Here is a 21,392-nt window from a genome sequence, read left to right on the forward strand (position 1 = left end):
TCGCCAGATAGTGCTCTGCCTCATTGCTAGGCCGACACTTTGCTATCACCATCTGGCAACCCTCCACTAAAAACAAACATGTTGCATCCATCATGTGTAGGATACAAAGTTCACTTGTCAGCCCCCGCAGCCTGCCCCCACCTCCCTTTCTGACTTCATCACTGTACACAGATCCCCTCTCCTGAAACGTTAGACACGGGATGTGAGAGGGCAAAGAGGAATGTTTGAGAAATCCGAGAATGCAAAAGACTTTATAACCATCAATTAAACTCAGCAAAAACAAGGATTGGGGTGGGCAAAAGGGGAGCAAAGAAGCAGAAGAGAAGTGGGGAGTGGATTTTTAAAGGAGCAGCTACAGGAGACGATCGCGTAGAAGGCAAGTTTGTTTGGATTACGTTGTGGAGTCCTGGTTAACCATGTTATACATAGTTTGATCCTGGGAAATTGGTGTTTCTGCTCCATTCCTGTTTTGTGGGATGCAAAAAAGAAAAAGCACAATTACATTTTCTAGTGCTTTGTCTGTTCTTGTTGCACACGCGCCACGCTAGTCCCATTTCTGTCTTCATTACGTCCCCTTAAAAGAACCAATGTGGTCCAAATGCAGATAGGAGGGTATAAACAAAGGAAGAAGTTCATCTTAAAGCGCCCCATTTTTCTGATGGCGTCTCGTGGGTGCTAATGGCGATAATCACCCGGAAGCTGCAGGCCTTATTACAGGCCTTGTTAGGAGCCCTCGCTGCCATCAGGTTATTAGGTTGGCTGGCGGGATGTTCTCGGCCTGGACAGCCGGCTCTGCCCTTGTGTTCTATCATACATCTCCTATGTGTGTGAGGAGATGGTTTCTTGTGCCTGTGACTGCTGGCCTCGGGAGGTGTGATTCTCCGGTACCAGTCAGTTAAGTTCTGGTGCTGCGAGCATGCCGGTTTGCCGGTGATAGTCACCTTCCATGTAACCTGTAACCAAACCGCAATGTGCAACCTGTAACCTGATGAACTTGCAAAAAAACAGATGACGCCATTTTGAGCTCCTGAGCCTCCTCGAGTCTTATTTTCTCCGATACTTTATCAGTGCTGGAAATTATTAACTGGGGGGTTACACCAGCCACAAGCAGGGGTGGGGGGAAAGGAAGATGGGGGAGGCAGTTGGGCAGCTGGGGGCTATAAATTAGGGTGTGGGGGAACTCCGGATAATATTTCTCAACCCCCCCCAATTTTATTTAACGTATTTATTTATTCATTTGTTTTAAAACACATCTAATACCAAACCAGAGTTTTGTTTGTAAGCGCGGATCCGGGATTCAAACCTCTGTTTCTCTGCGTGGTCTTGCTTCCAAGACCAGCGTTTTTCCCCTGTGCTCCTAAACATTTACTTTTCAGGAGATTAATGCATACATCGTTAATGGAGGAGTGTTTTCTATAATGTTGCAAGCAAATGAGAAAAGGTGCAAATCTTTACAAAGCTGTTCTTCAATATTTTCTGTATAGTAAAATCCTATTCACGAGTTTTCGAGTAGTCTGGCGGCTAATTCACTGGACTTTGCTCCATCTGACCAGAGTTCGAAATCCCAGTCCCGGCAACAAAAGCAGATCGCTTATCCTAATTGCCACAAGCAGCTTTCCCGGATCTGGGGCCTAGGGAGATATGTTTTGCTGGATCTCGGATCCAGGAAAATCCATCCCAATGACCAGCGCTGTACTTTATTGGTGCAAGGCTACCTGGTGGCCCTGGAGGAGCACAGACAGATATTGCTGCTGCTGACCTCTGAATGAGAGTTACTCTTTATTCTGCTGTCTTTCTATCCAACAGAACATGCAGTGCTATGGTGATGTCTCTCTGGGTTTCTCACAGGACCTTTAAAAGGCCAATTTAGCCTTATTTGTTATTTATGCTGTGCCCTTTTATGAGTTTTCTGATGCATACTTTTTTTCCCCCAATAGAATATTCTCTTTCTATTTAATAATTTTTGACGCTGGTTTTTGTTGTTGTTAACTTGAACACATGTTCTATTCCCTGTCAGCTTAGATGGAAAAAGGTCTAGCTCTTTTGTACTTACGCTTCCCCCTCATGGGCCTTTCTAGTCACACCTGTCTGTTTCCATTTCCTTCCCACTCTCCCCCTCCCTTCCTTATCCATGTCTTGGCTCTTGCACTATCTGAAATGTCATCAGGCCGAGTACGGTAGTCGCCTGTCTGTTTCCATTTCCTTCCCACTCTCCCCCTCCCTTCCTTATCTATGTCTTAGCTCTTGCACTATCTGAAATGTCGTCAGGCCGAGTACGATAGTTAATTTCACATCCTTACTGTTCATGGCCTGTAAGAATGTCATTGTATTTTTCCTTGTTCCCTCCATTGCCTTGAAGCGCTTTGAAAGACATTGTGTATAGGCGCTACATAAATAAACTATCATATCATATCCTATCATACCTAAAGGGGGGGGGCATTCTCGAGTCAGCGAGAGGTGGTGATGTTCTGCACTTTTCACTTGGAAAAGTACCTGCTGTACCCAAAGTTTGACCCTTGTTGGAGCGCAAATGGTGTCACCGTTCTAGCGCCATGGCGAGACAATGGGTCATATAGGTCGCTGTGGCCAGTGGCTTCTGCTTGAGGGAGGGGACGGCATGGCCTAGCAGTTTTAGCTAGACTGCATGCTTTTAGGTTGGGATTAAGTGTGATTTGCAGATGGTTGGTCTTATTCTGTAATAACACATATGAGAAGTAAAAGGATGGAATGGAGTCCTCGCGGCGAAATGATCAGGGCAAGCATTCCCATTCATTACGTGAATCTGTCGGGCTAACAATTCGGACCTGACATGAAGGGCATTTGGAGCACCGTCTGCTTTTTCTGCTGAGATGTAGTCTTGGGAGAGTGGTATTTTGTTTTTCTTTTCACGAGCACCGTATCAGGTTTAAAACCGCCCAAACAATTGTGTTGCCATGCAGCGAATTTGGCAACATTTTCTGGAGAGTTCAGATTACCAAATGGCGAAGTGCCTATCTCAGGGAATCATTTTTTGGCAGCAAACAATGTATTTATATATTTTTTTACTATGGAGCAATTCGTTTTATTGTGACACATTGGCTGGGTTTTACTGAAAGAATTGCTTAGATTTTTGGAGCAGTCCTTATTTTTAATTGACCAATTACCTCTTGTAAAAATTACGTCTAACCATTGTTTTTGTACTTATTAACTATTTTTTCGAGGGACGTCGGGATCCTTTGCAGGGCTTTTAGGCCCTGATTGCATTTCCTTGCATTTCGTTATCTGTCTCTCCTTGAGTAATCGCTGGAAACAGAACAGACACTTCTATGCATTCTGACGTCTCTGACGAGGCCACTCACCAGTGTTGGGGAGACTCACAGTCAAGGCCCAGAGACCGCACAGGTGAATCCACGCAGACACCCTGGGGGGGGGGATATACCTGTTCAAAATGAATGTCAGAACTGGATGCTTTCTATAAACCAAAAACAATAACTCTCCGAAAAAATTGAAAATGTGCACATAGTTATCACTTCCCCTCCTTTTAATCTGTTTTCCACAAGTTCCACTGACGACATCTTCTCTATCTGAGCACTAGGGGGTGCTGTGGAGTTAGACATGTGCCCCAGGTCCTGAGCTCAGTAACTCCTGATGCTCTGCTGCAACGAGCCAGAGGGTTCCCCAAGTGGCAAGAAAAGTGAAAAGGGGTTTAGTCATTCGGGAGTTTGGATGGAGGGGAGAGTGGGATTGGAAGACTGGTAAGAGAGCATGTATGCACATGGAGATGGTATTTCACCAAAGTAACTCAAAATGTACGATTGCAGGTCATTTCTGATGTATTTCAAATGATACTTTCTGTTATTGGACCAGAAAGTGACTCATAGTTGCCAACATGATCCATTCCAATCTGTGGGTGCTTATCCAGTCCCCCTTTATCTTTGCATTCTGGGATTTGTAGTTCTGCTTTTCCCATTAAAAACAAGACTTAATAAGCACCTACTGATCACGTTGGCAACTATGGCGATGGTGTCTTAGCATGTAACATCCTTTTTTGCAGTATAATAATTGTCAGGATAGCTGCTTGGGTAACTCAGTGCATTAGGTGCTCGCTGCTGATATCTATATGCAACTTCAGAGGTTTGAATCCCGGCCGGGCTGACTCGTCCTTTTAGCCTTCTGATGTTGATCATTTGTGTACCATTCATTTGGGCGAAAGTAAATGTTGGCTATTTGCAGTGCTTTGATGAAGGAAAGACTGCAATAGCAAAGGTTATATGGAAGCAATCTATTACTTTTGGCGCAGTCCCTCTGTAGATAGTGTGGTTTTGGACACAGTCTGCATTTGTAAAGCTGAGCTGGGTGAGTCCCAAGACCTTACAACACATATTTACTGGCGGTTGCTGCGGAAGTTGATCCTGCGATCATGACTGGGATCCGGGTTCATTTATTTTTTCCTTTTTTGGGAACGTGATCTGCATCACCTGTTGTTGCCCTGCTTGAGACCCTCACTAAGCAAATGTGTCTTCGATATGAAGTTGCAACAGGACCCCAGCAGTGTTCCTCCAATGAATGCTGCCGCGAATGCACTTGGACTGCTGCACTTTCTGTTTTGGGAGGTAACCACATTCATGGAAAGTGAGCCACGGGCACTGCAAGTGAGCCCTGGTTACTGGGAGCAGGCTATGCTTACTGTGAGTGAGAAATACGTACTGGGAAGGAAGCACACCTATAAGCTTCATACTTGTGGGGCGTGCTCTTTTGCAAAGGAACACTGCCTAGGGAAAGGGATACATGATATGCAACCACAGTGGGCATTTTACTGCATGTATGCCCCTACTTCCCCCACCCCCATTTATTCCTCCACCACCATACTCTCTATTTTCCTACCTGCTGGAACTTTATCACCCTTAAAAACAGTTCCTTAACTCTGAACCCACAGCCCTTCCTGGTGGTGGCACAAGGCCTGCTTTTGGATCGCTCCATGATGGGGGTTCTTTTGGATTATCCGAACAGCCAAGCTAGGGGATATTAAAGATAGGCAGTGCCACGGCTCTCGGTGGGTAAAAGACAGCTGCCAAAAGAAGCACAGGACTTCACAGGGTTAAGAGGATGCTTACAAGGGTAAGATAAGTGCCACGGGCGTGACAGTGGCATTGCATGGTGGGTAGGGCATCACAAGCTGTAAACGTTCAAAACGATTGCAATGTCCTGAGGTCCTTGTCCCTGATATATATTACCACTCTTACCTTTCATCAACTGGTATAGATCACTCAATCAAACATTATTCTTATGTAACCCATTGGACTGCCTCAGTTCTCTATCATTGGCTATTTAGTAAGTCATTTCGGTTTGAAATGTCACTCTGTTCTTTAATAAATACACCAATAGCGGTGAAGGAGGCTTCGCGGAGGAAGTATGTCAGCCTTCGCAGGCTAAACGGGGGCTTCATGTGAGTAAGGGAGACTTCCCGGGAGCAGTAGGACTTCACAGGTGTGAGAGTGTCTTCACATGGCAAGGAATAATTCACAGATTTAAGAGAGCCTTGCATAGGGCAGCAGGACTTCACAGAATTGAGGGTGGGTCCACAGGGTAAGGGAGGCTTCAGAGTGGCAAGGGAAGCGTCAAAGGGCCAGTAGGACTTCACGTGTGTGAGGGACGTTTCCAAAGCGGCAGGACTTCACGCGGGTGAGGGAGGCATCATAACGGATTGGGAGGCTTCATCAGGTAAGCAAGTATTCACGCGGCCAGTAAGACTTCACAGGAGGAGGGGCGTTTTACATGGCAGTAGAAGTTCACAGGGGTGAGTAAGGCTTCATCTGGGAACAGGAGGCTTCACAGTGGCAAGACGGCATCCTTCACATGGCCAGGAGGACTTTACAGGGGTGAAGTTAGCTTCACAGAGTTAAGGGAGGCTTTAAATTCGAAAGAGAGATTTCCCCGGACCTACAGGGCTTCACAGGGGGTAAGGGGAGTGTTACAGGAGCACTAGAAATCCATTGTAGTGAGGAGCACTTTAAGAGGCATGGGATTACCCATGAGCTGGCTGGACTTCACCTAGCATGGGTGGATTTAGGGGAGCAATTGAGGCTTCATATGGAGAGTGTGGGCATCAAAGAGACATGGCACTTCACAGGGATGTCTGTAGCAGCACTGCCACAGAGCTTCGCTGGGGCAGTGGAACTTCACAGAAACAAGAGAGGCTTCACAAGGGCTCTGGGCCTTCACAGTGGCGAGTGAGATTACACAGGGGCAGTAGGACTTCACAAGGGTGATAGAGGTTTCACTGGGCTGTACAACTTCACAATGTGACAGAGACTTCTCAGGGGTTCTGGGGCTTCATGGGGGCGAGGGAAGTTTCACAGGGGCTGTGGGCTACAAAGTGAGGGTGAGGTTTCACAGGGACAGTAGGACTTCACAGGGGTGACAGAGTTTCTTCCTGGGTAGTAAAACCTCACAGTATGAGGGAGGCTTCTCAGTGGCTCCGGGACATGACAGGGGCGAGGGAAGCTTCACAGGGCCTTGGGGCTCGGCGGGAGTATGGGGTGCCACAGGGGAACCTAACAGTGATGAAAGGGGCTTCTCGTGGATCTTAACAGAAGTGAGAGGGACTCGACTGGGGAAATTTACAAAACAAGGGCATTTCACAGAGAGGGGGAGGGCACTAGGGTGAGAGGGCGATGTTGTACTTCACATAATCACAGGAAAGGCTAAATTCGAAGCTCACTGCCTTTTTCTTGTGCAGCAGTTTGAGACACGCCACCTGACCTTTGTATCCGAATGTGTGAAAGGCGTGAAGACGTGAACAGAGTTTCAATTGCTGAGTGAGTGAAGCGAAAAAGAAAAGAGCAAAAAGGGGATGGGCAGGGTGAGAGCAAGAGGAGGGGAAGGAAGTAGAAGAGACACATGAAACAGAGAGGAGCCCAAAGGGAATAGTAGAAGCAGGGAGAAGGAAATACACAAGAGGTGTTAGTGGGACTTGAAAAGGAGGAGAGGAGAACGAGGAGTAAAGCGAGTAGCGAGAAAATGGTAGTGAGATCTGAAACAGGATGATGAGTAGAGGAAGGACCACATTTGGAGAAAGTGGGTGTGACAGGGGAGGAAGGGAGGGAAAAGTGGTGTGAGAAAGACCAGATACAATGAAGAAGACATAAGGTATGGAAAAAGAGGAATGCTAAAGACAGACGGAACAAGAAAGGGGAAGAAAAAGAGTTGGCAAAAGAAAGAGGAGAGCAGTCTGAAGGAACCTAGGAGATGGCTGAAAATAAAGGGGGCTTTATCAAGGGAGGTGGGTGGGAAAAGAATGGAGGTCACCAGCAGAGGCTTGTGTATCTTCAGGGTGGACCCACAAGTTCCAGAATGAAAAGTCCAGTTGAGCAAAAGTCCAGGTATAGAGGCAGGTGATACAGACAACATGGTGCCAATTGGCAACATGAAGATGTTTGCCTTCAAGAAGTGAGCCTTATAACGGAAACTGCCCTGCCCTACCCACTTGAAGGCCATGCCAGATCTCTGGTACAACAGGTTCTCGAGCTGTGAATGCGACAGAAAGGACCGTGTTTTGTGGGCTTAGAACTTTACTTTACTTTTACTTTAATCAATTTGTATTGCGCAGCCTTGGGCCCTGAGGCGTGAAGGCGCAGACAGAGACAAAGGCATAATAAGAACAACTGCCCACATAAAAGGCCACCAACTCGATTAGTAGATGATAGAAGAGGGCAATTCTCCGGATGTTGTCGGGCAGGCAGAAGATCAGATTCACAAGTGCCAAATCCCCGGCCTGCTTCCAGACCCACAGGAGAAAGATGGATGCCTCTTTAGTTAGGGCATTTTCTTGCATGGCAGTTAATAGAGTCCCAACTCAGCAGCATGGCTGCCCCTGGGGTTGGCGGGAGAGCACCTTAAAATATGCTGGGCTGAAGAAAAAAAAGCCTTTACCTTGGCAATACATGTCAGAGCTATTCCAGGGCATTCAGACCAGGATGGGGGTGTGCTCCCCCAGAAAATGCTTCCTATCTCTGGGCCTGCCAAGTTTGCCTTGTTTCATCAAAAAGATACAAAATAGAGGCCTAATAAAGTGAGCATAATGCAAAGAGATACCCAGAGAAAATAAATCCTCCAGCTCGCCCGGGCCTTTGTTGGTTACAGACAGGCACGCACTCACATGCACTCCTATATATTATGAATGAAGACAATTTAAATGGAAAGGGTAAGAAAGGCAACTGGATGCAGAGAAAGCGAGATGAGTGTCAAGAAATGTAGTGCAAGGCAAGAGCAGTGGCAGAGGGCTGCAGCACCTGAGAAAACTGGCCCTGGGATGGTGCCTGGATCCTGGGCCTGACTGTTTTTCATGGGGCTTGGAATGGGCATCGACCATCAAACTCTGAGCCAACCTACGTTAAATGAGACAGAAAGAGAGCTTATTTGTAGAGCTGTCATACTTTTCCTGTTACATTGATAAAACTGATATACTGTTAATGGGATAGAAGCAGCACCTCCCTTCACACGTGCCAACCCTAAGGCAGCACTAACAGGGAAGGAAATTGGCCGGAACAAGACGGAGTGGAGCTCCGGCAAAGCGCGTCTTGCAAAAGCTCTGCTCCGCCCTGAGGTCCAAGGCTAGCCCAGGAAATGTACTGGCTGTTCCTGAGTTGAGCTTTCACTGACCAGCAGCCAGCATTTTAGGAGACTCCGTGGGAGAGTAAATGCGCACAGTATGGAAAAAGCCAAAGCCTCCCATCCCGAGCTCATGGGTATATATGTCTTGCAATTCACTGACATATTTTTGTTAGGGTTAGCATTGTGACCAATGAAAAGTGCGGAGCTCAACTTCAATTACCCACTCAAAGTGTTTCTTGCTGAGTTACTAGCAACCACATATTTCAAATATAAAACTGGGGGCATTTTATTGTTCTCAAAATGCTCTTTGCTTTTATGCAAATTGCCATTCTTGGGTACCATGAAGAAATAGGTGTTTTGTGACCTGCCACACTCCATTGACCACACACTCCCTCGTATCCCTCCTCAAGCCAGTCACACTCTTAATGGGATAGCACTGACACTTCTCTGCAGCCCTATCTTGCTTTATTGGGACAGTACTGATACCTCTCAGCACACTCGCTATGCAGTGGGACAGCATTGACGCTTCTCTGCAAGCCTGTCGTGCTCTTAATGGGACAGCACAGACTAACCTTTGCTGGCTGCAGTCATCCTAATGGGAGAGCACTGACACTTCTCTGCAGGCCCGTCACATATATTTAATGGGGCAGCAGTGAGTCTTATAATGGGATTCAGTCACTATTTCTCAGGAGGAAGCAGGTACTGTGATTTTGGGTGCCTGTGATTCTCCTCGACATTTGAAGTGCTAGGATTAGGTCAAGGTGAGTAGGAGGTAAGAACCAATATCACACAGTATCACACAGGCGCTAGGTCTGAGGTGGAATTTTACTCTGTGTAGTTACATAAATCTCTCAAGTAATGCAATGAGAAATCTCAGCGCTTTTTGTATTGTGTGCTTTATTGTTACACCCAAGCCAACATGTGTTTTGACCCGACAGGGGTCTTTTTCAAGCCGTCTACAGTGCGCGCGAGAGCGTGTGTGGATGGTGAGCTCAGCCTGGGCTCTTGTTATATAGCAATCCATGTATTTCATGTGTTTAGGCTCTAGTGAGAGCACAGTTCATTAGTAGATTCCTTTTCCGAAGATTCCCACCATTTAATCTTTTATAAGCAGGCTTGTTTTGTGATTAGTAAGGCTCCTTTGGATAGCTTCTGGTATGTCTACATATATAGATCCTCGTATATAAGTCCTTTTGACTAAAAAGGACTTATACATGAGGATCGATCTATATAATTCACTCTATAATTTGCCAGGACTGAAAAGCACCGTCTTACAAGAACCCCTCACCGGCAGCAGGCTCAACTCATTGTGTCAAAGGATAAGCGCAGGGAGGGAGTGTACATTGGTCCACAGAGTATGCCCAGTTGTGTCATCACCCCAGGGACATCAACCCCTGACACCTTGTGTACTACTTCTACACCTGACACTTTGTTTAATTCTTTCAGAATAACTCCTGGATCCGCGATCACGATGAGACGGGCTCCACGCACTCTGGTACACCTGGGCCCTCCAGTGGAGGGATTGCCTCACAGAGCGGCGACAACTCCAGCGAACAAGGTAGGAAAAGGCTGCCCCTACCTATCTTGCAGTGCCCACTGCACCGGTTCATCAAATAATGCAGTCTTCTTCACAGAGACCCTTTGCCATGTCCATTCCTTAATTACAGTCTCCTTCCAATGCTTGCAGTGGCCAATTCCCCCCTTGCAGCCTCCTTCTCATTCTTATAGCAACTCTCCTCTGCTTCCAGTCTCCATCCCAGTCTTACAGTGGCCCATTCCATCCTAGCAGTCCCCACTGCATTCTTGCAATGACCCCCTCCCCCCCCCGCTGGCAATCTCCTGGCCCATTACTGCAGTGGCCCATTCCTTCTCCCTTGCATTCTTGCAGTGACCCCCCTGCTGGCAATCTCCTGCCCCATTCTTGCAGTGACCCATTCCTTCCCAGTAGTCCCCCTTGCATTCTTGCAATGTCCCCCCTGCTGGCAATCTCCTGCCCCTTCCTTACAGTGGCCCATTCCTGCAGTGGCCCATTCCTTCCTAGTACCCCCCCTTGCATTCTTGCAGTGACCCCTTGCTGGAAATCTCCTAGCCCTTTCTTGCAGTGGCCCATTCCTTCCTAGTAGCCCTTCTTGCATTCTTGCAGTGACCCCTTGCTGGAAATCTCCTAGCCCTTTCTTGCAGTGGCCCATTCCTTCCTAGTAGCCCCCTTGCATTCTTGCAATGACCCTCCTGCTGACAATCTCGTGGCCCTTTCTTGCAGTGGCCCATTCCTTCCTAGTAGCCCTTCTTGCATTCTTGCAGTGACCCCTTGCTGGCAATCTCCTGCCCCATTCTTGCAGTGACCCATTCCTTCCCAGTAGTCCCCCTTGCATTCTTGCAGTGACCCCCCGCCCCCTTGCTGGCAATCTCCTGCCCCATTCTTGCAGTGACCCATTCCTTCCCAATAGTCCCCCTTGCATTCTTGCAGTGACCCCCCGGCTGGCAATCTTGCCCCATTCTTGCAGTGACCCATTCCTTCCCAGTAGTCCCCCTTGCATTCTTGCAGTGACCCCCCGCCCCCTTGCTGGCAATCTCCTGCCCCATTCTTGCAGCGACCCATTCCTTCCCAGTAGCCCCCCTTGCATTCTTGCAATGGCCCCCTGCTGGCAATCTCCTGGCCCTTTCTACAGTGGACGATTCCTGCAGTGGCCCATTCCTGCCTAGTAGCCCCCCTTGCATTCTTGCAGTGACCCCTTGCTGGAAATCTCCTAGCCCTTTCTTGCAGTGGCCCATTCCTTCCTAGTAGCCCTTCTTGCATTCTTGCAGTGACCCCTTGCTGGAAATCTCCTAGCCCTTTCTTGCAGTGGCCCATTCCTTCCTAGTAGCCCCCTTGCATTCTTGCAATGACCCCCCTGCTGGCAATCTCGTGGCCCTTTCTTACAGTGGCCCATTCCTCCCTGTAGCCCCCCTTGCATTCTTGCAATGACCCCCCCTGCTGGCAATCTCATGCCCCATTCTTGCAGTGACCCTCCCCTGTTTGCAGTCCGCGTCTCCATTATCATAGTGGAATATTCCTTCTTAACAGTCTCCTTCCTTCCAATTCTTTGTTACTATTCCCCTCATCTGCAGCCCCTTATTAACAGTGTCACCCACTTGAAATGATTTACACTTTCTTTCGGTTCTCCTCCGATTCTTTCAATGTCTGTCTCTTTCTTCAAGTGTCCCTCCAATCCTCAAGTTCTGTTTCCTGGAAGTATGCCTTAAGCTCCTTAGGGTACTACTCCACTTCCTTAAAGTACTCCACGTTCTTTGAGTACTGCTTGCATTTCTTACATTACACCACCTCTTGCCTCCAGTAATCCTCAACTTCCATACAGTGCTCCTCCCTTTTCTTACAGTACTCCTCCCCTTCCTTACAGTACTCCTCAATTTCCTTACAGTGCTCCTCCCCTTACTCAGAGCAGTTTCCCACCCCTTCCAGTAATTCCACCCTTCCTTACAGTACTCCTCAACTTCCTTACAGTGCTCCTCCCCTTCCTTCCAGTACTTCTCCCCTTCCTTCCAGTACTCCCCAACTTCCTTCCAGTACTCCCCAACTTCCTAGCAATACTCCTCCTCTAACTTAGAGCAGTTTTCCCATCCCTTCCAGTAATCTCATGCTTCCTTACATTACCCTTCTTTCTCCTTATACTACCCTTTCCTTAGAGCACTACCCGCCTTCCTTACCGTGCCCCTCCCCTTCCTTGCAGTGCTCCGACTCTTCTTGTAATGGACTTACCCTTCCTTGAAGCCCTCCCCCCTTCTTAGAGCACCCCACCATGATGCAGATGTGCGCATAGGCCTTCTGAGTACAGGATGTGTACGGTGGATCTTTCCCGGTGTGTTGTAACGTACATATCCATTCCTCCCACAAGCATTGATGGTCTTGCCTCCTCTCCAGCTGTAGGTGCGCCTGGGAAGCAATTATCCATGTCACACCTAATGTTAATACAACACCCTCAGGAAAGTGCAAGCTGATAAATTGTGCTAAATGGGTGATTATGTTCAGATGGAAGTGTTACTTTTTCAGTCACTGGGGAGCTGGCACAGCGCCACTCTAGAAATCCGTGAAAGGTAGGCGGCTCCTAAAAGGTGAGGACGAGGCCATGAATGAAAGTTACTAAGAGGAAGGAGGAGGGAGGAGGATGCGGCGGGAGCTCGTTGATCTCCATTGATTCTGAATGTGATGATCGCAGAATGTGGGAGAGATCCTCCTGAAGAGAGATGCTGAGGGCAGATTTCAGAAATACGCCTCTTGCCAGGAGAGAGAGCCCCTTTGGGATGGTCGTATGACTGCTGGGTCCCCATTTCTTTTCAAATTTGCCCAAAAGTACAGCAAACCCAGCATGATCACCCCATCATCTTTCACACTAGTTGGCCTGAAGTGCTCAAACAATGTAAAGCTGATCTAAACTTCCCTCCACACCTACTAAATACAACAACCCACCTAAATGACACAACTGCTCCCCCCCTTCCATAACTTTACAACCCTCACTGTCACCCACCCTCACATACGCGGTCTCTGGCTAACCCCACTCCAGTGGAACTGGAATGTTCACACATTCACTTGTGAACTTTATAAAAGACATGCCTTTGCCTGCTTCATTCTTCTCTCCAGTATGTGGGCCTGGCTGGGGAGCAGAAGGCATGGCACAACAGCCAACCATGTATGCATCTGGGAGCCAGGGACTGGGCTGGGATATGAATTTGGTTGCCAAGCAACCCGTGTCCAGATTGCAGTGAGCGTGTCTCAATGTCACAGCTGTGCACGCCCTCAGCATCTCACAGTTTTTTAAACGAAACCTCAGGGACCAGCATAGAGTGTGGAGGTGGTCCACCGAGGCATGAGGGGTTAGGGGGGCAAAAGAGGGGTTATTGCCACCCCTGGCTCTACCACTGAGCTAGTCTAATAAAGATATCATCTCTGTAAAATCCTGTATTGATTGATTTTACCCTTTAAAATAAATAAAAACAATGTGAACTCTTGAAAAATAGCATGAACACCTGATATTTATAGTGTTTGGAATCTGCAAATCTGTATTTGAGTGTGCTAAGTGAATAATGTGTGAACATGATCATACATTGGCAATTCTAGCATAGGGACAGCTGATTCTCAACATCTTCCACACCTCCTCCCTCCTCTTCATTTGTGGACATTGCGTCGGTTATTGATCCAGCCCCAAACTGGACTCGTACCCACTTTGCTTCTCTTCAGATGACCTAGTTGGTTAAGATGTTGACCTTTAATCTATTGGTTACCTTTGGTACAATGGAAAATGGCTCTATGCGCGTGTGTGTGTCCGCGCGCGCGCGCATATGTATAGCATAAATGTGTTTCACTCTCAGCGCTTTCAGTAGGTTAAGAAATTCAAGGGGGGGGTCATAATGAATCGTGAAACAATATTTGGGAGTTGGGCCTAAGAAGTATCTGGGGTAGCCTAATAATTGCTAATAGCTAAGGAACCTTGGAGAGTCATATGACCTATGCAACTAAAGGAGTGGCCTACGAAACGTGGTTGAGCATTCATTCAGGAATGAAAGGGAATACACTAATGGTGTGTTGAATGTAATATAACTAATTTGCAGCCAAAAAAGAAAATAAAATAAAACATTTGAACATAAAAATGTAATTAACCATAATAGGCCAATGCAGCTTCCAGTCCCTCAGTTCTTCTGAAGGAAATGTATGAATTGTTTTAATTCAGTCCAATGACAAGACTTCAATGTAATGCTTGGTTCAAAATGTGTGGCCCACCATATTCTGTATGCTATATTTCCCCTTCAGACTATCACAAAACTCTAAATGTCTGAAACTGACGATGTAATTCTAAACATGGGCAAGAGGGACATCTGCTGGAGAAGAGCAACGTTGTCGCTCAACTTTTGATTGACTTTTAGTGAAGAGAAATCAGGTCAGGAAGCCCGTCTCTTCTGCAGATTTGCTCCCTGCCAGTGCTGACTCCCGGCTGGTCCCAGCTCACATAAAGCCCTGGTTGCCCTGTTTGTAAGAGCAGATCAGATCAGCACAGCAAAAGAATGTGCGTGTGATAATGGCGCCTGGTGCGATGTTCACGCATGCAGAGATATGTGTATCCCTCTTCGCAGGTGAGTGCGTGCTAATATGTGCATTTTATGCTCTGTTATTGGGTCTAAGTCTCTGCGCATTTAACATGTGATGATGTGTGCTTTGCAGGATGAAATATCAGGGTGGTCAAAGGTGTGTCATAAAAGATAGCATGCAGAAACAACATCGAGTGGGGATAGTGGCTCTGCTGTGAAGATTAAGGAGATGATGTTGGGGGGTGAATGAATGCTAGTAGAGTTGAGTAGCGCGAGCATGATTGAATTGAAATGTCCTCTATATTGTATTCATTCACTGACCTGTGAGTGTGTGTGTGCATGTGTAGTGTGTCTATGCAAGTGTGTTTATGAGTGTGTACTCTCGTGGTGTATTTGCATGTGGTATATGTATGCAAGTGTTTATGGTGTGTTTACAGTTGCATACTCTCGTGTGGTGTGCATAGTATTTGTATGGGCACGTACTCTCGTGGTGTGTATGTGTATACTGTATACATGCACATTGTGTATGATATGTTTATTGGCGGCATGCTCCCGTGATGTGTGTGTGTGTGTGCACGCGCAGCCTATCATGAGGCGGATGTCTATTGCTAGATATGCAGGGGGAGGGGAGCCCTTGCATTCCAACACTTGCCATCTGTTTGTTAATTACCCTGAGAACAGGGGCACCCAGCCGAGAGAACCTGGGGGGAGAAGAGACGGGGGGCACAGCGAGGAAGGCCTTCTGCTCCCGGCCTTACGAGGCCCAGGCTGGCCAGGGCAGCGAGGTCAGGGCGTTCGGCCTGGAATAGCCCTTTGCAGACTCTCTGGAGGCAGGGAGTGGGGTCTTTTTTATAAAAGGGAAAGGGGAGGTGGGACAAGGGCGGGCCAGGAAATGAACCAGCGCGGCAGATTCCTGGTTCCACACTGCATGTCTTTTTCTGCTCCTTCTATTGTCTGTGGGGAGGAAGCGGCCCACATACCCGACCCCCCGCCATTATACAGAATAACACATCCCTTTTAATTCCCGACTGGAAAGGGGGTGTAGAGGTAGTGTGTGTGTGGGGGGGGGGGGGTTATAGAGTGGAGGCTGTAAGAGGGAGGCGCAGCATAGCCATTGGAGCAGCAGCATCCTGCTTAGTGTATATGACTGCTGGGAAAACTGGTTGGAAGCGCTGACATATATAGCACTATGTATATCTTACAGAGCGTATGCTTGCCCTGGCCATACATGAGAATTAAGGTGACCAGGGGTACAGAATTGGACTTTCTGTACCACCTGTCCTGAGAGGGGTGTTTTTAAATGTAAAATCCCCATCCCGGTTTAGGCGGCATGAAGGGTGATCACAAGCAGATATGGTCACTTCTCGTTTGTTTACCAACAGCTATACATCAAATCAGTGTTACTATGGTGAAGCGATTTTAGATACTACCTGAATGGCTGGATAGCTCAGAGGCATTGTGTATCTTGGTAGTAAGACAACGCAGAGTAACACAGGTTCAAATCCCGGTCTTGTACTTAGAGACTGGTCTCCGCTTTTAAGCGTGTAATAAACCCCAAGAGTGGCTTGAAACCCCAACCTTTCAGTTAGCATCCACATACATTAGCTGGTTGTGCAACAGGGGATGTTTGGGAAAGTGCTTCCTAGAAAGGCCGGAAATAGCAATTAGAGCAAAAGTTCATTTGTTTTGAACATACTGTCGCCGCAACATCACACCGTTTATATCTAGGGGAATTACTGGAACCCCTGGCCCATTTTCCCACTCCTTAAGTGGTAGTCACTGTCAAATGTAAGTCCTACTTTTACGTTGGTGGCCTGTCTCTGTTTTTTTATTTTTTAAATCTGGTAACCTTAGTGGAATTCCCGTCCAATCCTCTTTTTTGCTCGGCATTCTGGGAAGTGTAGTTTTCTTTAATTAAAAAACTACAAGTCCCAGACTTCAAAGGAAAAATAAAAAGGACTGCATGGCCTGCTCACTCTTGGCAGAGAACACTTGAGAGCTCCGATCTTACATTGGTTCTACAAGACATGATCAGAATGTGCACAGATTATGGTTTTATAGTCCCTCACACTGATTGAATCTAAGCATCCTGGAAGGTGACACACCTTCAGTTAGTCCTGGCTTTTTAACCAAAAATAAATTAACATTCTTTGCTACCTGCGGTTTTGCATGTGCATCACTAGTAGGAGACTACAAACCCCAAAATGCAATCTGCTGTTAACTACAAAGGCATGTTTGACAGAAAAGGCCACACATGATTCAGGGTTACTTGTTTTGCTAGAACGCTCAGCAGCTTGAGAGGTAATACCTTAACTAGAAAAGGGCATGTGGCATAGCTCTCAACCTTTTGTGGCCCCTGCGCCCGTAAAAACTCCCAATTTTGTTTTTGGCGGGTGAAAGCTGATTCACTTATATGGGCGTGTAATGCGCTTGGTGGGAGAGAGAACTGCTCAAATGGCGGGTGTCACTCACCAAAAGCGAGTGAGTTGAGAAGTATGACGTGGTGCTCTGTCCAGTTCTGGAGTTTGAGGCAAAGTTGACGAGAATGTACACTGGCATCAATCGACCAAAAGGCTAGGGCATCCAAAGTACATATGTCCTTGGCCTTAGTTATGACATCCCAGGAAATGGCATGCTCTGGCCTTTGCCTCCATTACTTCACAAGAAGTGCCATCACGAAGACTTTGGCCTTGATATAATAAACAGAAGGTGGCACCAAGATCTTACCATAGAGGTGCAAGTGATTTGCCAATCCCCAGGAAGCCAATAAAAGGCAACCGCTAAGTGGCGAGTCCCAAACGATGCCATCAGCCAGTGTGCCAGAAGATGCCTGGCCATCGATTCTTTGCTGCTGTCTGTCCCAAAGGTTGGTGCACAAAAGCATTGCTAGCGCTGCCTGTGTATGCTTCAGACCCCGATACTCTTCAGTCAGCTAAGATGTCAGGAGTCCGGGAGTTGAAATTGTATCCCTTGGTATCCCTTAGGTGGCGTCCCTATGACTAGGGGGGTCTATCGGGGAGAGATACATTCTCAGATCCAACCAATTGGACAGCAGCTACACTCACTGATAGGCCTGCATGAGTGGCAGGAAGCATTGACATATGCCGCTACAGAGTTGAACCTGTGCTATTATCACCTAGTGCAGCCTAGTGTAACATACAGACCGATGCTGTAACCACCTGGGTCCAAAGTTGGGCATTAACAGGTGCCACCTGTCTTGAAACTGGGCTCAGGCCCTTTTATAGTGAGGTGCTAATATGGCTAGGATGCCAAAGAGATAAGACCCTTTACTCGACTGACATGTTATTCTCCTGTGCACAAATATCTGTTACATGTCATTTCTTGGTGTGTTTCTGGATGTTTCTGTTTTCTGGACAGGAGGTGTGGCTGTGTAGTTTGTTTCATTTTTGGTCCCCCCTCCATTCAGTTCTTTGAGCACTTGCCTCTTTCTCCAGCACGGTCAGAGAAGCTACTTTTAACCTTAATTTGATTTGGTGATTTATAGAGCACTTCATGGTAGAGCCTCCCAGTTTGTAAGCACTGAAATAATAGGTGTTGCCATTGTTACCCCGCGCAGTACTCAATTTATGGACCTTGGGAGGATGAATGTCTGAGTCGGTCTAGTCGGGATTGTCCTACTCCCACTTGAGCTGTCCGTCCGTTCAGATGGGTCTGAATGCGCTTGAAGTGTAATGACAGTGTAATGGTAGGCGTGAGAGGAGACAGCCAACACAGCACCTGGGAAACGCAGGCTTATCGAGACAGAAAATGCCAGCATTCGCTGCCTTGTGATTGATCATACCTGTGTTAAAGGGTGATAATGCTTCGGATCTGCGGACACACTAAATATCTGCATCACATCCATTCACCACACGTCTTAGGTACGGTCGGATCAACGTAAATGTCCATTAGATAGAACAGAGTCACTTGCCCCCAGCTGCCCAGCGAGATCCTGTGGAGACCACTGTAGACCTGCATTAGATGCAAGGATGTGTACTTTTTTCTCATGTGCATGGTGAGATCTTCCAAGAATCGAAGTAAACCTGCATTAGATGTAACATAGCCCAATGTCACCTCAAGTGCAAGGGAAACAATGCAGGAACCATTCTAAACCTGCGTTAGATGCAAGGACATCTATTGACTCCTCACTTGCATGGCGAGATCTTGCGGGAATCACTGTAAACTTGCATTAGATGGTGCATAGTCCACTGTCTCCTCAACTGCATGGCGAGATCCTTTGGGTAACATTGTAAATCTGCATTAGATGCAAGGACAGCTGTTGTCTCCTCACGTGCATGGTGAGATCCTGTGGGAATCGCTGTGAACCTCTATTGGATGGAGCATAGTCCACTGTCTCTTCATCTCCATGGGTTCCTGCGGGGAACACTGTAAACCTGCATTAGATGCAAGAACATATACTGTCTCATGAATAGTGAGATCCGCCAGGAATCGATGTAAACAAGCATTAGGTGGAGCCAAGTCCACTGTTGTCTCAACTGCATGTGAGACCCTGTAGGGACCACTGTAAACCTGCATTAGATATAAGGACATCTACTGCATATGCATAGTGAGATCCGTGGGAATCGCTGTAAACAAGCATTAGATGGAGCGGAGTCCACTGTCTCCTCAACTGCATAGGGAGAACCTGCGGGGAGCACTGTAAACCTGCATTAGATGTAAGGACATCTACTGTCTCCTCATATGCATAGTGAGATACGGCGGGAATCTCTGTAAATGAGCATTAGATGGAGCCGAATCCACTGTCTTCTCACGTTCATGGTGAGATCTGGCGGGAAATTGCTGTAAACAAGCATTAGATGGAGCAGAGTCCACTGTCTCCTCAACTGCATAGGGAGATCCTGCAGGAGCACTGTAAACCTGCATTAGATGGAAGGACATCTACTGTCTCCTCATATGCATAGTGAGATCCGGTGGGAATCGCTGTAAATGAGCATTAGATGGAGCCGAGTCCACTGTCTCCTCACGTTCATGGTGAGATCCGGCGGGAAATCGCTGTAAACAAGCATTAGATGGAGCGGAGTCCACTGTCTCCTCAACTGCATAGGGAGATCCTGCGGGAGCACTGTAAACCTGCATTAGATGTAAGGACATCTACTGTCTCCTCAAATGCATAGTGAGACCCGCCGGGAATCGCTGAAAACGAGCACGGTCTGCTCAACTACATGGCAAGATCCTGCATTACTGTGAACTGACATTGCCTCCAGGCTAGTCCTCTAGCCAGGGAACAAATGTAATCTTTATTCAGACATTATGGGGGAAGAGAGAGAGGACTGCACCCCGAGTGCAGCCCCTATCTCACTGTGCTCCCAAACTTCTAACTCACTCTCGTCACCCAGGGGTGGACTAGAAACCAAAAGTGGCCCTGGAAATGTTTTTCTAAGTGGCCCTACATTACAGTGTGGAAGAGAATTTAGCAAGCATGTTGAACCACTCTAAACGGGCTTTCGGGGGGTCTGTGCCCAAGAACATTTAGAAAGATCGGTCCAAGTAGGGCATTTTATAGTGCATCCCCCTATATAGCAAATAAAAAGTAGTTAAGAATAACAATGAGCGGACACACTAAATGCGGATTAAGATACTGAACACGTTATGAAACATTCTTTTCTCCAAAGGGCTGTTCTCTGTTGGCCAGTCCACTGCTTGGACCCTGTTTCTTTTCTCTGCCACCCACTGATTTCTCTTCCAACATCACCTCTCTTCCTTCCTTTCTGCCCTCCCCATGGCTCTTTTTAGCAGCCTGAAGGCTGCACTCAGTGCTCTACAGGCCCCTGCCAGTATGCACATTCCTCCTCTCCCGCATGGTGGGAGCCTGCATTAGATACTGCCACGAGTCAAGAGATACACCAGTAACCACCATGCTCTGGTATCCTGCAAGAACCACTGGAAACCGTGTGTTCATACATTGGACGGATGTGTCAATTAAATATAACACATGATATTCTCTCTGTTTTATTTTCTGCTCTGTGGGACGTGAGTGCTAGCCAGTTCTTTTTGCGTAGCAGATAATCTGGTGTTAAACTTGTCTCTAAACTAGCAAGAGGTGCAGGAATTCGAGTGAATTGCACAGGATCACACAATGTGTACAGCCACTAAGCCAGGATTAGATTGTGGATCTCAGGGACCCACAATTGGCAGTTTAGGAACTAGGCCACAGGAAGTGCTATGAATTCACGTTGGGTGCTCCGATACAAACCCTACAACCTAGGATTCCACAGTAAACCTGCGTTGTGATCTAATTCACTGCACCAGAGTCTTTCCCATTCCCCATTCCTGGCCCCACAGTGGCAACGACCCAGCCTGTTGTATGTCACATGTTTAACTATGACTTGTGCCGTCCCTTGCTTCCTACCGCTTTGGGTCTGAAGCAAATAGGCAGCGAATAGGTTTCTGGAATAAACATTTTGTGAAATGTAAGCTTCTCCTCCTGCAACAAGACTGTCCCTACCCACCTCGCCGAAAAAACATCCCAGTTTCAGTTGCAGACTGATCATGGAGGCCACATTCCACGCAGAAGAACTCACCAGAATTGTTTGACCTCATCCATTCATGAACTCATGAACTCTCCCACATCATGCCCAGATTTTTCAGCATACTATTGCTTCCCTCGCCACTTCTCACCCGTCACTCGCCCTCTGTTCTCGGGAGGACTAGATTAGAGCCCTTCCATGTCAGCCGCGACACAAACTAAACAGGGCGTAGCG

At 47.3% G+C, this 21,392-nt stretch overlaps 1 protein-coding gene across 5 annotated transcripts in view; it reads left to right on the forward strand.

Moving 5' to 3' along the window:
- MEIS3 (Meis homeobox 3) overlaps positions 1–21,392 on the forward strand; it is a 147,969-nt gene that overhangs the window by 75,230 nt on the left and 51,347 nt on the right. For all 5 annotated transcript variants that reach the window (XM_069644354.1, XM_069644350.1, XM_069644351.1 and 2 more), the window contains exon 7: positions 10,039–10,150. In XM_069644354.1, the coding sequence (XP_069500455.1) occupies positions 10,039–10,150 (112 nt within the window). The remainder of the gene's footprint in view (positions 1–10,038; positions 10,151–21,392) is intronic.

Source organism: Ambystoma mexicanum, chromosome 2p (genome assembly GCF_040938575.1).
Source record: "Ambystoma mexicanum isolate Mex_15411 chromosome 2p, UKY_AmexF1_1, whole genome shotgun sequence".
Classification (NCBI taxonomy): domain Eukaryota; kingdom Metazoa; phylum Chordata; class Amphibia; order Caudata; family Ambystomatidae; genus Ambystoma; species Ambystoma mexicanum.